Source organism: Strix uralensis, chromosome 7 (genome assembly GCF_047716275.1).
Source record: "Strix uralensis isolate ZFMK-TIS-50842 chromosome 7, bStrUra1, whole genome shotgun sequence".
NCBI classification, from domain to species: Eukaryota; Metazoa; Chordata; class Aves; order Strigiformes; family Strigidae; genus Strix; species Strix uralensis.
In genome coordinates, this window is record NC_133978.1 from 21,493,654 (window position 1) to 21,511,095 (window position 17,442).

General features: G+C 46.4%; 1 protein-coding gene across 1 annotated transcript in view; it reads right to left on the reverse strand.

The window, feature by feature from the left end:
• Nucleotides 1-8,653, reverse strand: part of ALOX5 (arachidonate 5-lipoxygenase) — a 34,383-nt gene extending 25,730 nt beyond the window's left edge. Inside the window, exons 1-2 of the mRNA XM_074874814.1 lie at nucleotides 8,454-8,653; nucleotides 247-445 (exon numbers count right to left, since the gene is read on the reverse strand). Of these exons, the coding sequence (XP_074730915.1) occupies nucleotides 247-445; nucleotides 8,454-8,603 (349 nt within the window). The 5' untranslated portion in view covers nucleotides 8,604-8,653. The remainder of the gene's footprint in view (nucleotides 1-246; nucleotides 446-8,453) is intronic.
• Nucleotides 8,654-17,442: the final 8,789 nt, after the last annotated feature.

Here is a 17,442-nt window from a genome sequence, read left to right on the forward strand (position 1 = left end):
AGCCTAAGGACTCTTCCTTGTATGTGTTTCCCAAAACACTCAACTCAACTTCCAGTGCCCAGTCCAACAAACTGCTCAGAAAGCAGTCCTAGTCAGCAGGGAAAGCCCATTCCCTAGGATGCAGAAGGGGATTAGCAGTGGGTCTCCACGTGAGAAAGAAGACTGGAAGGTACACAGGGAAAGGGGAAGGAGAGGTGGAAGAATTCTAGATATTCTGCAGGAAATTAGGTTTCTTATGGCTCTCACCTCTTCCATCTCGAAGAACAATCTCTTTTTCATCTGTAATCCAACGGTAACATGGGAACTCCAAATAGTCACCCATTGGCGTTTTTACAGTGATATACTTAAGGTACCAGTCATCCTGGTACCAATATTTTCGTTTCTCAATTTTTATCAGCTGAATTTCTCCAAGGTCTTCCTCCACAGTCACATCATAGGAATCAACCTACAGAGCAAAATACAGTCAATGATCCACTGCACATGCAGGAAGCACAACCAGCACTACACAAGCATACCTGGCCTTTCCTGATACGGCATGGGTACAACAGAACTTTCCAGCTTCTGGTGGATGAGAAAAGGAAGACCTATTATTGGACTGCAATGCAACAGAAAGATTAATAAAAGAACAAACAAGAACATGCAAAATGCTCCAGAAATGGAGAAACACTTTTGTATGCAAACTAAAAATTATATTACTCCTTGAAACGTTTGCAAGTCTAAGGAAAATGTGCAGAGCATGAAACCATTTACTGCTCTCCTAGCAATAGCTGAAAGAGGTATTGCTAGGGCACATCTATTAATGCAACTGGAGTGGAAAGATGATCATGAGTTTAACACATTGGACTAGAAATCTAAAGATCTCTGTGTATTAGTCATGTGCTTCAGACTAAGGACAGTACCCAGATCACCTAAATCCCCTTTGTCTTGTGCTTCCTGTGTCTGGTCTTCTTCAGCTCTCCATTTTTAAAATGACAATGGTACATTTTATGTTTGTACAGCTCAGATTTGGATAATAATACATTTTATGTTTGTACAGCTGAGATGTAAAAAGGAATTTAAGTAGCTAACTGAAAGCAAGGTTCACAAGAACCCCATCTAGCTCTGGAGGCTCTTCATTCTTTCACAGAAAACAAGCCAGCATGTGGAAATTTGGTTTAGCTCCTTCCTCAGTTTGGAGTTAACTCAAAGGCCTGACTCCTGCAACATAGAGGGACCTCATCCCAGACTTGCACTGTAGCTAGTCTGTTTAGTCCTTTCCCACGCTAAGGGTCTGGTCACAGGGTCTTTGCAGTGAGCTGGTACTGAAGGCTAGGACCACCCATACCTGCTCCTTCAGGAGTGCCCTCATCAGTGGCCTACAGGGACAGGCCCCTGAAAACTTGAGTTATTGGCCATGCAATGAACCAGGTGAGAAGCAGACCAGCCCTGGTGCTGCCCTACACCAAGCTTTGCTGAGGTGTGAGGGCTGCAGTTCTAAACCTGGTCAGGCTGAGGAAACAACTGAATACCACGCTTTCCCCTTCTTGATGACTGCTCCAGCACGGCTACAAAAGAAGTAGAAGTGAAAATTTTCTTCTCCTTCCATTTGAATTACAATAGCTTCAGCTACCAAGCTCAGCATTTCTTCCATGTGGTTGGCCTGTTCTCAGCCCAAGTATATGATTTGGCCTCTCAGGGCTTCACCATCAGATGGCTTGAAATGGATGTGGAGCCACCCGGCCCATCACGATGAGTATATCTGTGAGAACATGTAATAGCAAACCTTAGTTGATAAGTGCTCTAGCTAGCAAGGTGTGATGAGTGGCCACACTGAAGGCCACAGAGAACTAGTCACCTGGACACAACAAGATGACTTTGGCTGCCAAGGTCAGGCACCAGTTCACTGTGTAAATCACCTCTCCCACAACACCGCTTTCAGTGCCACAGCTACATGGTCAGGCCTGGGAGAAAGACAGTTGTGGACATGGTGCTCCCCTCAGCGCTTCTTGCCCATGCTAAGCACCCCCCTCTCAGCACAATGGCTATTATGAATGCTGACTTAAGTGCCTTTAAATTGCCTAACAGATTTAGGACAGTGAACGCTTATCCAAGACATGACTACACTTCAGTCCCATCATGGGACTAACTTCCCAGGGATGCATGCTGTCCCTTACTGTATGTGGGGACAGCACCCAGCAAATGACAGTTCTGGTGGCACTTGCACCATTAGGTTACACCAGCACAGGAAGAAATGAGTAATCGTTTCAAATATGACCAGTAACACATCACGTGGTGCTAGGCAATTCAGAGGAATCACTTTCCAAGAGCATAAACAGCTCAGGGCAAATGGAAGTAGCCAAGTGCTCATCATAACAAAGCTGAATTGGCTATGGCAACCATGGGAGCAGCAGCCAAAGCCTACTCTGCTCAGATGATCCTGCTAAGCTTCATGTGGTTACAAGTAGAGACTTCATTCTCTTGTGGTTTTTCTAAACACAGTCAACAGTCTTAGAAATCAACCAGCTGCTGATACCAAAAGGATGAGGTACTGCATTGACACGCTGCAGTGCCTGTAGAAACTCACCTGCCTGTGTGAGCTTTGTGTATTGGCTCTTAACCTAGACACCACACTGTACTTGTTCTTTTCAGAAGCACTTTCTTAGCCTTCCCCAGGCATTTGATATATACCCAGTGTTGCTGTCTTACTTGCTAGGGAAAGGCTAATTCACATAAGGACCAAAACTGAAAAGTGAAGAAAGATTAAATTCCAGACAGGAGAGGAAAAAAAAAAAAAAAGTAATTTTTACATGCCTTCATATGGTACTTATTATTTCAACTGTTACAAAAGAAAGATTCATAGCAACTTGCACCCACCTGATTGGAAGAACACACATAAGAAGGAAACCTTGGCATCCCTTCCTCTCCCATTTTAACCCAATTTTCCCACATTATTGATGCAAAGTACCCTTTTCTATGAGCTATCCATGAATTACCAGCTGTGATGATCATTTTGGGATGAAGACATCTATCTGTCCACCAAAATTTAGGATGACAGAACTCAGTTCTCTCATAACCCATTACATAAAAATACCAGCTTTCATAAAGTTTGTCACATCTAATTGACTCACAGAAGCCAGATGAAAATAAAAAACCCTTTAGGCTTTAAAGTCCACCCTGCAGAAAATGAAACATTGTCCTTGCCTGTCTTTCCCCAAAGATGTTCTTCAACTTTGAAACTGTCACGCCATGATTGCTACACTGCAATTCATATGAGGCTGTTTCATACTAACAAGGATATTGGAATTTCTTCCAATATGCAGCCTAATTTAATTTTAGGCTCAAATATTTAAAATGGGTATGGACAGTGCTTGTTCTGATTTGCTGAGACTTAACAGACTAATCTTACCCTGAGCTATATTCTTGCCGTGCCTATTAAAGCAAGACATTGAACTGCTTCTTTTAAAAAGGAAGCCCATCATGTCTTAAATAAAAATTTGCAATGCTTATGTCAATAGCACACCCATACACACCAGGTGGTAACAAACTGCTTTACAAATAGCATGGCAGTCCTTGGCAAGTTTGGGATGACAGCATCTGTCTGCTAGGATGTGAGCCGAGAGATGAAAATTACAGAGCTGAGATTTCAACTAATATATTAAATGATGCTTGTCACTTTTCCTTGCATCTCCATAGCAGAAAGTTCTTTCTGCAGAGCAAATAAATATACTAATTTTAAATATTTCTTGAACGTTTACGTTGCTGACTCTTCAACCTCTCCACCCCCACACACTATCTCAGAACAGCTAAAAAGATAATGTGTAAAGGTAAATTTATTTCCTTCATGATTCATAATTTTCAACCAGCTGCGGAGACTGAAAAATGTTGAATGGCTTTTCTCAGAAATCACATTAATAGTGCCTTAAGCTACAACTATGACAGTCAGTGACTGTAGGACATACCCCTGTGCTCCTGGCTAAGTGAATGGAGATTCCTCCCTCCCACAATGCTGGTTTCAAACACCACCCTGATCTTTGCCTACCACCCCACGTCCAACATTCTCAGTTTCACTCTCGTCAGTCGGCACAAAGAATTCTGGATGATGGCTAGAAAATGTAGATAACATGCTCAGGTTGTTTCACATTCTTCAAATCTTCTTTCCAGAAGTAGCAGCACTTGAACCATTTCTATTTCATATTAATTCCCCTGCAACTCCTGGCTTTCTCAATAAAAACAGTGTCAATAAACTCTTTATCAGGCTCAGGTTTCGCACTGAGTCAGTACTTCTGCAATTTCATATGTCTTTCCAGGACCAGAAAGCACTTTGCAGAAGAGTCCCTTGCCACAGGCTATCACACATGTATCTCAAACTCAGCCACTTCCTGCTTGTGCACCTCTTCGTGCAATTACAACACAAAATGAATTCTCTCTTTCAATTTTACCATGATCTTGTATTTGGCAGTCAGGAGCGGGAAGTAGCCACCTTGCAGAGACACAGTCCAAATGAATCCACAAATCTATGTGAATTATTACCCATTTGTGTTCATCACTATAAAGGGAATTTAAACATGTAAAAATTAATGCAATAACCTACAGAAGAAAATTATAAGCTGCATCTGGATCAGATTCACTTTGTATTCAGCTATTTGGGACTTCTACGCTCCATCTTCTCACTCATTTCCAGTTCCAAGGCTAGTTGTGTACAGAGGAAGAATAAAGTGACCACAGAACACAGTCTGGATAGGGGAAATGTACCGCATTATTTTTAGCTCAAGTCCTCACGAAAACCCGTTGCTGTCAAGTGGTGAGTATGGCACAGAAAGTCTGAAATTAGTTTTATTTTCTTATCAACTCCTTGTTGCCCAAGACACCTGACTACCCTTTTTAAAATTCATCTCCTTTAAAGGTTCAGCTAACAATTTCATTTTTAAAAAGTCCTCATTTACACATATATATTTCTATAGTTCTTATAATGTCACACCTATATATATATACACACATCAAAGATTTACATTAAAGAGCAATGCGAATCAGATCCAAAGAGTTCATACAAATGTCACATTGACAGTCAATCTTTGGAAGAAACTCATTCCTCTGGTAATAACCTCTCTGCTAATATTACAAGAGTCCTAAAATTACTGCACAAATCACTGAAATGTGATGCAAAGAGGACATTGAATTTTTAATCTTTGTGTGACCATCACAGTTCCCATTTTAATGGCACTTCTGAAAGTGAGGGTTTCTTCCTTCTGTCTCACCCAGCTTTCTCTGCTCCCAAGATAGCAGCACCATGGTCTCACCTGAGATGACATTTTTGCTAATGCAGAAAATGTGTGTCAGGTTACAAAGATGGTACAAGGTCTGAGTAAGAATTGATAGTTGGTTGCTCAAGCTTGCTATGGCATTTGTTGTACAAGGTCTCCTGGTATACACATGGCATCCCTGAGACTGCATGGTGAGCCAGAAATGCTAGGAGTTTGAGTTCAGAGTGAGAGAACAGAATTAATGAAGACTATTGGACTGTCCAAACTCCCATAGCATCCTGTTCAAGCAATTTCATCTCACACGAAACCTAAGCTCTTTCTATTTGAGGAGAGGATTCCTACTGACTAGCCTAATACTGCAAAAAGGACAACACAGACAACCCATCTTTCTATAAGCACAAAGCTCTAAGTAGAAAGAACTGTATTTCCCTTCTGGAAATACTTGTGAATGCTTTTCTTTCAACAAAAGCAAAAAGCAGATGAAGGGGTAACAGGAAGAAAACAGAGAACTGAGTCACATCACAACACTTGCTTGGAAATCACTCAGCACCAACAGGAACTTACTCAAAAGATACTGAGAAAAAAGAAAAGCAGCTATGGTTTTCAACATCACCTGTGTCCAGTACTTGGAGTAAGTCAGACAAAAACTGAGCTACCATTGTGCAAATTGCTTCAGGTTTTTCCATGTCCCTTTCACAGAATCACAGAACCATTCAGGTTGGAAAACACCCTTGGGATCATCAAGTCCAACCATCAGCCCTACTCTACAAAGTTCTCCCCTACACCATATCCCCCAACTTCTCATCTAAACGACACTTAAACACATCCAGGGATGGTGACCCCACCACCTCCCTGGGCAGCCTATTCCATTGTCCACTCTTTCCAGGAAAAATTTTTTCCTCATGTCCAGTCTAAACCTCCCCTGTTGCAGTTTAAAGCCATTCCCTCTTGTTCTGTCACTAATTACCTGTGAGAAGAGACCAGCACCAACCTCTCTACAATGTCCTTTCAGGAAGTTGTAGAGAGTGATGAGGTCTCCCCTTAGCCTTCTCTTCCTCAAACTAAACAGTCCCAGCTCCTTCAATCGCTCCTCATAGGGTTTATTCTCCAGGTCCTTCACCAGCTTCGTTGCCCTCCTCTGCACTCGCTCCAGCACCTCGATATCTCTCTCGTATTGAGGTGCCCAAAACTGGACACAATACTCAAGGTGTGGCCTCACCAGCGCAGAGCACAGGGGGACTATCACCTCCCTACTTCTGCTGGTCACGCTATTTCTAATACAAGCCAGGATGCCGTTGGCTTTCTTGGCCACCTGGGCACACTGCTGGCTCATGTTCAGCTGCTTGTCAATTAGAACCCCCAGATTTCTTCCAGACAGCTCTCCAGCCACACCTCCCCAAGCCTGTAGCGATGCATGGGGTTGTCGTGGCCCAAATTTCCCTCAATCAACATTTGTCATCTAAATCTCCTACTCAGAACTGGCCCAAGACCTCATATCTAGTAATGCGCATAATTTGCAATAATTCAAATGAAGACATTACCAAGATAATGGAACTATTGAGCCTGGCCCAACATTTAGAAAAGAAACTGCAAAGTAGACAAAGCCTTACAAGATAATACTGTAAATTCTGGGCATCCACTGAAAAAGTGCTTTTTTTTGCAAGTATCTTCACAATTGAATTCCTTTGCAGAAAAAGAAAATTATAGAGATGCTATTAAAAGAAACACTAAGGGCAGAACTGTGAAACCAGTTGCTACATTTTACCAACGAACCAACCTGTAAGTTGCGTAAGCGTGCCGGGCTCATCCCTCCTGAGAGAGCACCCTAACCCTAAGTTTGCAGGACAGTCTGAGGTCTTCTTCAACCTCTCTTGCTAATGTTGTTAAGCTTCACTTAAAATACGTGCTTGTTCACAGGGTAAGAGAGAAAGAATGACTGGATGTCCATTTGGGAGATTCAGACAACAAGGTTCTAAACTAATGAATGTTTAATCATGAAGAAAGTAACTTCAACAGCAGCAGCTGGTAAGTCCCCACACCTGAATTTGTTACAGCATCCCCTCAGAACATCAGCTATAAATATCCGGGGACAGTACCCACACATACCATCAACACTTATTCAGAATGCTGACTTCTGTTAACCATACCTGCAATGTCTAACACAGAAGAGATCAGATACTTAACTTGGGCTGTGAACCCCATGGTTAAAAAAACACACCTAAAGGCAAAGCAGCACCATGACAGTGAAGTCTCACTCACTTATGCAGCTGTAGATCTCGTTTCCAAAGTGACTTATTAAACACTTCATTAAAACTTTCAAAGTTGCTTAAATCTCCTCAGACCTTTTGGAAATTGTGAGTTAGGTTTCCAAATAACATACACATTTTGGGAGGGGAAAAAAATGACCTGAGTCTATTATTTCCACAGTGGACAATAAGCAAATAAATGAATACCATCCTCAAACAGTGCTCAGAATATAAGCGATTACAGATGGATAGCCTGGATACTGTGATAAGACCACAGAGAGGACAGGGCACAACACACAGCAGAAATCAAGGTTTGAAAGAGCATAGCTGACAGCCCAGTCCCAACTTCATTCTCACACTTGCATGTTCATGCCATTTTCCAACTTCCATTGAAGATGCCCCACACATTTCCCTTGACGGGTGTTGTAATTCCCACTGGAAGCTCTTACCTCTTTGTTTAATTCCGTGGAGATATCAGGGCTCTGACTACTAGTAAATACTGACCCTAAACATCACCTATCAAGAGGAAGCACGTACGGTTTTTTTAGTATTTGTAAGGAAAGTACGAGGAAATCTGAAAGCCCGTTGTAAGCCAGAACCAAAGGGACCCACCCTTCCCCACGACCACAGCCAGGGCTAGCCCCCAGGGCAGCGATGGGAATGACGGGCGGCCGGGGATGGCAGCTGGCACCTCGGTCCCGGTGTCCCGCTCCGGAGCACCGGCACACGGGGGCGAGAGTTTAACAAAGCACAGCCCTGCCGCAGCCCGCCGGGGCGTCGGGCCGGGGAGCGGGCGAGGGGCCGCTGACGGCTCCACCGGCCCCGGCCTTGCGAGTCCGGGCCGAGGCACCGCGAAGGGAGAGACGCGACGGCGCGTCCGCGGTGAAGCCCCTCGGACACCGCCGGGGGTGGGGGTGGAGGCGGGGTGCCGGACAGCGGCGGGAGCCCCCCGCCCGGCCGGACTCACCGCGCCGCGCTCGAAGTCGTTGTAGAAGGGTTTGTCCAGCAGGTGCCTCTCGCTGCAGCCCGCCGTGCCCTCCAGGCTCAGGTACACGTAGTCGTCGGTGCCCGCGAACCACTGGCTGCCCGTGGCCACCGTGACCGTGTAGGACGGCATGGTTCCACCGACCCGACCCGCTGCTCAGCCGCGCTCCTGCCCTAGCCCGGACCCTGCCCAGCGCCGCCTCCTCCTCCTCCTCCACTGCCACCGCACGGCGCGGCTCAGCCCCGCCCGCCCCTTCCCCAGCGCCTGGCACACCCACCCCGGTACCCTGCAAAGCCCTGCCCGACACCCCCAGGCAGCCTGTGCTGCGCAGCTACCCGGCGCCCTAAAGCGCGCCCCTCTCCCGGCACAGCTACCCCGCGCTGCCCCGCACCCCTATACCCCAGCACAGCTGCCCCACGCCCTGCACACAGCCCTCGCGGCGCTCCTGCCCTCCCACCGCACCAGCTCCCCGCCAGCACGCTTCACACATCCTCCACACAGCACGTTGATACCCTTCCACAGCTGCACAATCCAACACAGCAACGCGGAGCTCTCGCCACGCAGCACGCTGCCCCGCAGAGCAATCGGGCTCCCGCCAGGCACAGCTCACCCTGCCTCACCACCTCTACACGTACAGGATTTCAGCCATGCACCCTCAAACTGCCCTGCACTCTGTAACCTCACCTCCTAATCACCCCCATTTGCAGGCATGCACACCCCTCTGTGTCCAAACCTTACACACGTACTACACTGACTCAACACACCACCACGATCTACCCCCACATGTACATCACATACATCCCATTCTCTTTATCATCTTGAGTCACTCACTCTATGCTCACCATACACCAAATCTGCAAACCCATGTGCATCCTTTTCTCAGGTCTAGACCTCCATATGCACTATTGCTGGCATGCTCTATTCCCTGCGTTCCTCTAAGCTTCTCAAACACCCCGTTGTCTTTGCACAACCATTTGTATTACTGTCAGCATATCTACGCATCAGAGCTGGACATACACAACCAATCCTCCCTTTCCACAAAGTGCTCTAAAAAGCCCACAATTTCAGTCCCCACCCTGAATATACCAAGCACCAAATACCTGTTATCATGAAGATGCTATCTTTAAGACAACAGAAGAGCTGGCTGTGCTGCTTCCGCAGTTCTACCTACTCCACAGAAAATAACCCCACAGCAGTGACACTGCACACTTGGCACTTAGGCACCAAGACCACTAATGCTCTTCTCCTGCATTTTCACATACTTCTCACATTTTCACAGCCAAATATCACATGCTGTCACCCCTGTCACCTCACTGATGATCTTCCTTCATGCTGCTGCCAGCAGCAGCTGCCCGATACTGTGCTGAAAGAGGCCAGGCTGGGGCTTTTGAAGATTGCAATGTCCTTCCACCAGTGCTCTGGGATCAGACCAAGCTCCTCATTTCCTCGCTGTTGGACAGTTCGCTTGGTCTCTGTGCTCTTGCAAATTTCTAGTGACAGGTACATAGAGCAAGCTAAATTAAAACTATCTCAGAAGTGCTTTACTGGTGGTACACTTTCACCTCAGGTGCTGTGCTGAATTAGTTAGCATATGACACTATCTAATCATACTTTGGTAGCACTTTCAGTCTGAGGCACCTTTTGTCCACAGGTGAAGCCAACAACCTCCAAATACAGAAGAGACCAATTAATGTCACCAGTTGGAAGTTATTGCTGGCTCTGCCTGTTTCTGTTCTAGCAAGCCCAGTTGCGAAGTGCCTCATGCCTCACTCCAGCATGGCTGCTGCATCTTGGACTGCTGGGCAACACTGCAAGATATGCCTATCGAGTCTCTGCTTCAGTATCTAAAATTGCAGCTACCCAAGATGCGTTGTGGCCTGTCTTTCTTACACACTGTGGGCAGTGGTGGCCACACAACAATGGGGACAGCCTGTGATGCCCTGGAAAGGATCCTGTTCTTCTTTCACAGAAGTGTGATGACACTGGGCTACACTCACTCAGACAACTCAGGGAAGGTCTCCTACATCTCTTCTGTACAAGTAGAAACTCAACCGTTTGCTATATTGCAACTTAGATTTCAAGGCTCTCCCACATTCAGCATATGTATTTACATATAGGCATATAAAAAATTCACCATGTCTGCCTTGAATCTAATGAATGGCTCAGCATGAATTTCTAGTCTGCTGCTACTTTTAAAATAACATCCAGAAGTGCAAGACTGCCAACTGTTGCATGGCTCACACCCGGGGTAGCTGCAGAATCCCAGCCCAGAAATCTGATCTCTCCTCCTGAGATTTAACCAGCAAGGGATCCTTCCTGCTGCACTGCGATCCCTTCCATCAATAATGTTATCCCATAAAAGTGCACCATAAACTTGTAAGTTCTTCCTTGCTATCATCTTTCCTTTACATAAGATTTCAAAGAAATCATACATCAGTTTCATTCATGATTCATTCATTTCACTCATTCATGAGTGCTATCAGCCCCAAAGTTTCTAAATTTGGGTTCACAACCTTCGTTGAAAGACATAATCTGAAACTCTTTTAACATGTCACGTGCTTCAGAACCAGCTTTTGTCAGACACAAGGCCACCTTCTGGGCACCTTCATTTTTGCTGTAAACATGGAGCAAAGTGGTATTCAAACCTTGATCGGTGGGTTTCCATGTTTCTTTGTGTTTCAGCTCCCATACAGCGTTTGAACCCTGTCCCGTTCCCCTGGGTCATCAGTTCTGTTTTCAGACCATTTGGTTCTCTTCTGTACAGAGGTGTGACTGGGGAGTCTCCCTGCAGCATTACAACTCCTCTTACCAACTCATTAAAAATACTAGATAAGCTCAGTGCTGTACATGAGATTTGTAGGAGTGCATTTGTTACCTCTCACCAGCCCCTTCACAGCTATGTCTGTCTTTTGTTTTTTAGCCTGTTCATTTAGCACCTCTCACTTCTATCGTGATTTCCACCTTCAAAGGTTTATTGATAATATTTACTGTTGATAGAATTTCAAATGCTTCATCAAAATCCTGTCAAACAAAGTGACAGGATATGCAAAAAACACACCCAGCCGTTTTATCAAGACACTACATTACTTCACCCCGGAGGAGACCCACGCTGTATGAGACCCCAGCACAATTCTCTTCTGTGTTGTATCTGATGGCTGCTTGATGTCGAACTAGGAAACCACTCTCGGAAATAGCAATTAGATCCCACAGCTGGATCCAAGGTGTGTCCTAAATACTAGGCTATGGGATCAGACACAGGCTTGCATTGCAGGGTTTCCCCTGCTCTCCCAACACCACCCTGGATTCCTCTTGGCGTAGTGGCTAAGCTGCAAGGGGAAGATCACGCTGCAGCCTGCACATGGCACATCTCCCAGGGATGGAGAGGGAGGTTTGAACCATCCAGGCCGAGGAAGACCCGGACCCCGGGTTTCTGGTTTCCTTTCTGAAACCACCAACCCGCTTAAGGCACAGGGCCGTCCTCACCACTTGCAGCTGCTGCATTTTAAAGCAGACAATCGAGCCCTTTGGCAAGACGGTGGGGGGCATGAAGGCATGGAGGTGCAGCCTCTAAGACACGCTGTGGGACCAGGGCCTTCCTGGCCAAGCGCCAGCCTGCACACCTGCTCCGGGCACGGCGGACCCGCCACCCGCGCAGAGGCCAGGCGCTCCTCCACCTCTGCGCGTCTAATCCCGAAGGCTTTCGGCCAGCAAGGGACCAAGACGAGAACCCCCCATTCCCGCTGCACCTCGGATAGGCCAGAGCCCCCGCGGCGCCCAAGCCCGGGAGCGAGCAGGGTCCGTGATCACCACGGGAATGAGCCGCGCTGAGAGTGTCGGCACCCCTGCTGCCCGCACCCCTGCTGCCCGCGGCACCGGGCCCCGGCCTAGCGGGAATCGCGAGAGGCGGCGGTGCCGCGCGGGGCAGCAGCGCCCCCTGCCGGGCCCGGCCCGGCCCGCAGCTCGGCGAGGACCAGCCCGGAGGCGGCGGGGCCGGGGGGCACCGGGGGAGGCGGGGGTGCTGTTGTAAGTAGGGTACGTTTCCTCCCTTGCCAGTGTGAAAAATAGAATAAAAATAGAAAAAAACCACCTTTTTTGTTTTCTCTTTTGCACTCTATTTTAAGATGGGGCTACTGTTAGGGGAGTGTAATATTGCCTCCTTCATCAGCTTGAAGAACGCAAAAGGTGTCAGAGTAATCGATCTCTAATCGCTATGAATAACTGTCTTCATACCAGACAGCGCTTGTGTGCACAGCTGCTGAGGCCCACTGCTGGTTTCTGGCACTTGCTTGCAAAACCAGGCAGTCCTGCCCAATTCGTGACCCACTGCAGGCAGCCAGCCCGGCCTTATTTCTTCCCAAGCTGCTTTCCTGGGGAGGCAGTAACTGCTCCCTGCATCACCTCTGCACTCAAGACCCTGTGCATCTCAGACACCTCACTCCTCACTTGAAGATGGTTTCCCAAGGCAGTGATTGGATCTGTGCCCTCAGAAGCAGGGAGGTGGGAAACTGGGCCCTTCAAACACAAGCAGCTGCTCTACCTGAGCTGGCTGTGTGTTAGTGGGGGGCTAGGACAGGCCCCTGCAGGGGGGCACATCTACTCTGCCATGAATTTTGCTGCTTGTTATTCACAGCTCCCATTTGCCTAAGCATCACTCAGTTTTACTACATGGAAATTTGCAGCAGAAGTCAGCTGCTGTCCCTCTTTATCTCCTTGCAATGCCAATGAAAAACAAGGCTGTTTTGTGAAGATGTCACATATCTTATAGCTCTCCTGAGGCTACAGGCAATTTGGGTGGGCAGATGGCTCTCCTGAAATATGCTAATAAGGACTGGGATTGGGGAGGAATGATACAACATAGTAATTAACAAATGATGGAGGGGATCAGTAGAGCCTACAGAAATTTCCAAGCTACATAAATAATCTAAGGGGCATGGGTTTAATAGCTGAGAACATATGTATATTGCTCCACCACAACGGGAAGAAAAAGCTCCTTGTTCATAAACCTGCCTCTGTGCCAGCTCAGAGTGTCCAGAAATTAACTCTAGGATTGCAAAGCTCAGCACAGAGTGTCCTTGCTCTGCCATCCAGGCAGTAGCAATTCTGACACCGGCTGAATCTCTCACAAAGCCCCAACGGGGTTGCTATATCAACACTTACTATGGTGTCTTTATACCTGTTGTGCAAGAGATCATCCAGATTGCCAAGGGGCTGAGAGTCTCTCTCTGCCCATGAACTTCCTCCTTTTTGAGGTGGTTTTCCTTGGATCTTCCATCCCATTTAGTGTGAATTCAGGACACCTTCCTCAGTCCTGAGAACCATGGGATCTGGGACCACCTCACCTCAGCACTTCCCCCTTAATCTGCAGATCCTCTCACTGCCTCCGCGGATATAGCTGTGCTACTCTGGCACTTTGCAAGAAGAGAAGAGGAGGGAGACAGAGAGAAGGCAGCCTGCCTTCAGGCTTCCCCTCCCCAAATCAGTGCTGGGAGGCTGCACAGGTAACACTCCTAAAGAGGAGGGGAGAGCAGAGGCATGGGACAGGTAAGCCATGGACAAGACAAGCACAAGGAATACAGCTGCATTAGTGGCTACTCCTTTGGTATCATTTAGTGCTGTACATGTTTGAGAACTGCAAAACTAGAATAGCAATGGGAGACTGAAGACTGGTGCAAAAGTTGTAAGTCCCAGCAGCAAAGGTAGAGTCCTGACAGAGTATTATGCAATATCAGCTCTAATCTGAAGCCAGGCGGGTCCAAATTCATCCCTGAAACAATACCTGAAACTTCTGCCACAGCTTAGTTTGGTCCAGGGCAGAAAGAAAGCTGCTTAATGGAATGGTTTAATTTTCATCTGATTTCTCTGGTGTACATCAACTGCTTAGGTGTGGCCGTGAATGTAGCATGGTCCTGAAAGCACAGCTTTGGGATAAAATAAACCATCATCTTGCTGGCATAAGAAACACTGGTTTAGCTAATCCCATGATCAGAATCAGTTCTCCTTTAATACAGCACTTTCAAAAGCAAGTAGTTAAACATGAGACCAAGACAAGTAGCAAGCCAGACTCTAGAGAGACCTCAGTTTATCCACAGGAAGGGAACAATGGTACTTTATGAGTTAATTTGGGTTGCTCAGGGGTAAAGCAGATATGAAATACTACATACACTAAGACAGCTGCGCCTTCTCAGTTGGGATCGTCAACAGTCCGAGACACTTCCTATTCTTTCCCAACCACAAGGATAACTGTTTTGCTTGACAAAGGAACCTGCTGTCCCCAGCACCAGACCCTACAGCTCTAACAGGGATGAATTCTCCTAAGCCTGCGTGGCCTGCCTTGTTTGCAGGTGGCCTTTGAGACAGAGAGTATCAGAGCAAACCAGCACAGCAAGGGGCTGCCAGAAAAAATGACTGGGAGGTTAATTTTAGTGTAAGTTTTAAAATGTTAGGAATTGCAAACCTGATTCCTTGAAGCTTCAGAATTTAACAAGAACACCCTGACTGATCTCCCTCCTCTGCTCTGTGCAGCCTTCTGGTGGTTTATTCAGTTATTTCAAACCCTCCTCTGATGTTAAAGCCTTTGAGACAACATCATTCATCTCTTCAACACTCTCAAGCAAGGTCTCCTCTCTGTTTTCAGCTTTCAGTTCCTCTGCCACCAATCTTTCTTCCCTCAAATACACTTTAAAAGAGTATTCTTAAAGTTTGCCATAACTTGACCCTGTCTGAGCAGTACTACATTTCCAATTATTCCACCTGTGTAATGTACTGAACTTGCTCCCCGTTTCCTTTACCCAGATTTTTTGATTTTTTTAAAAGACCTCCTCTGCCTCTTTTCTGAATTATATTCCCCTCTCTCTCCATTTAGCCAAGATGAATTAATTTTTCCTCTGTTCAGTTCTTGTTCTATGCTGAGATATTCTTGCCTGATTTTTCTGATGTCATCTATCCATCCCAAGACTGTGAAAAAGCATCCTCTTCTGACTGTCAGTATTGTGGTAACACAATACAATCCCAAAATATCGCATCCTACACATCAGAGTCTGGAGCCTAGGGGATTTACAGGAGAAACTGGGATTGCAGGTGGACATTGAGCTGTATTTGCACGGTGACACTTTCGGATTTTTCCATAGTCATTTCCATGAATCACATGCTGATTGTAATTTGGTTCCTCCTAGCACAACCCTCTCTCTCCAGACTTGCCCAGAGGCAAGCTGAGTGACAGAAATAACGACAGTGGTGAAAGAAGGCAGCATGGGAAGAGGAAGGAAATTTGGGCTGCATAAGTAGAACAAATGGAAGAGGGCAAACACACTATGATATGGGTGAACAGGCTGGGGATAGGGAAATCAGAAATGGAGGGGGTGGGTGACAGGAGAGTGGTCCACAGGGTGGCTGTGGGAAGAGAATGAGTCCCTGCGGGATGGGCTGAGCAGCAGTGCAGGCACAAGCCTGGCTCTTGAGACTCGGTTTTCGGAGTCACCAGCTGAGTTACACCATTTGACACCTCTGTAGCCTCCGAAGGGCTCTCAGGTGGATATTGCCAACCCCTGCTGCTGCCCTCCTGCCTTCCGACCACCTCCCTCTGTCCTGCTCTGAGAGGCAAGTCATGCTGGTCCTGCTGGCCAGATACCAGTAACTACTCACCAGACAGCTCCAGTTCCTGGGGACCAGCTGAAAAATCCTGTTCCTGGAGTCACAGCTGTGCCATGTGCCCCTGAACCATTGTTCTGCTCTGCCTTGGAAATGGACACACTTCACACAGTGACAAGAATACTCTTTTCAGATGAAAATTAGGTTTATAAGAGGGAAGTTATTTTATAATTAATTCGAGGTGCCTGAACCCAAGACAAGGAGCACTTTTTAACCAGCAGCCAGATGGCTCTACAGGCTCTGTTCCTTAAACCGTCTATCAGCTTTTCATCCCAGATACTGTCAGTCAAACAGCCCGCCCTGGAAATTATCTTACCATCTCTCCAGCATGGTATTTTTGTATAGAGGTCTTTATGGTGGGTTTGCAAACTTTATGTAAGTAGCTTAATTTACTACAACCTGACTTGCTTCACTAAGGGAATACAGGACAGCCTTTTGTTTTGCATGGAAGGCACCTCTCTAGGGTTACAGTATTAAGATTTCCTCCCCTTTCTTACCTAAAAGAAAACTAAAAACTAATCACTCCAAAGAAATACAAATTAAAAGATTTTCTTTGAGCCCCCTTGTGTCTGTTACAGATGTAACTTTCCAGATCTTACTTGCACTTTGGCATTTATGCTTTTGTTACAAGCTTTCTCACAGCAGCACAGATAGCTGTTTTCCTTGACCTACTGGTGACAGAAACCTATTGAAGAGAAACTGCTGAAAACTTCCCGTTCTGAGACTTGGTCCCGGCATGAAAACACACACAGCACTGCAATCATGCTCATGTCACCAGCAGTGAAGGATAAGCAGCCATCCACCACTTCACACTTACACAAAATTATTTTTCTTCTTGAAGGAGAATCATAGTAATGAACATCATCTGCTCTGCAACTCTGCATAGAAACCGATGCACGTGAGAACACTGACTTCAGATGTGAAGCATTCATAGCAACACTCAAGTGTCCATTCCAGAAGCTCCAGATTTTAAGGACCACAGGAACCCTCTCTCCCCACCTCTTGCATGGCACAAGCCAGAAAATTCTCCACGATTCCTGCATCTGAGCCCAAAGCACCTGCACAGTCATATCTTCTCACTGCATCGAAGGAGGTGCTTACGTATTCTGATGGTTAACTATCTCTTTAACATTATGAATAATTTTAACATCAGATTGTCATGGGATGCTACTCTGCGTTGGGCTGCTATACTGAAGAGCCACCAAGTTCCATATTTACTCTAGTGATGTAACTCACTTTGATCATCATCTTACTACTGGAGAGCTCAATTTTTCTCTCACATGGGCCTCTAACGCTTTTTCAAACAAAATGGATACTATAAGGA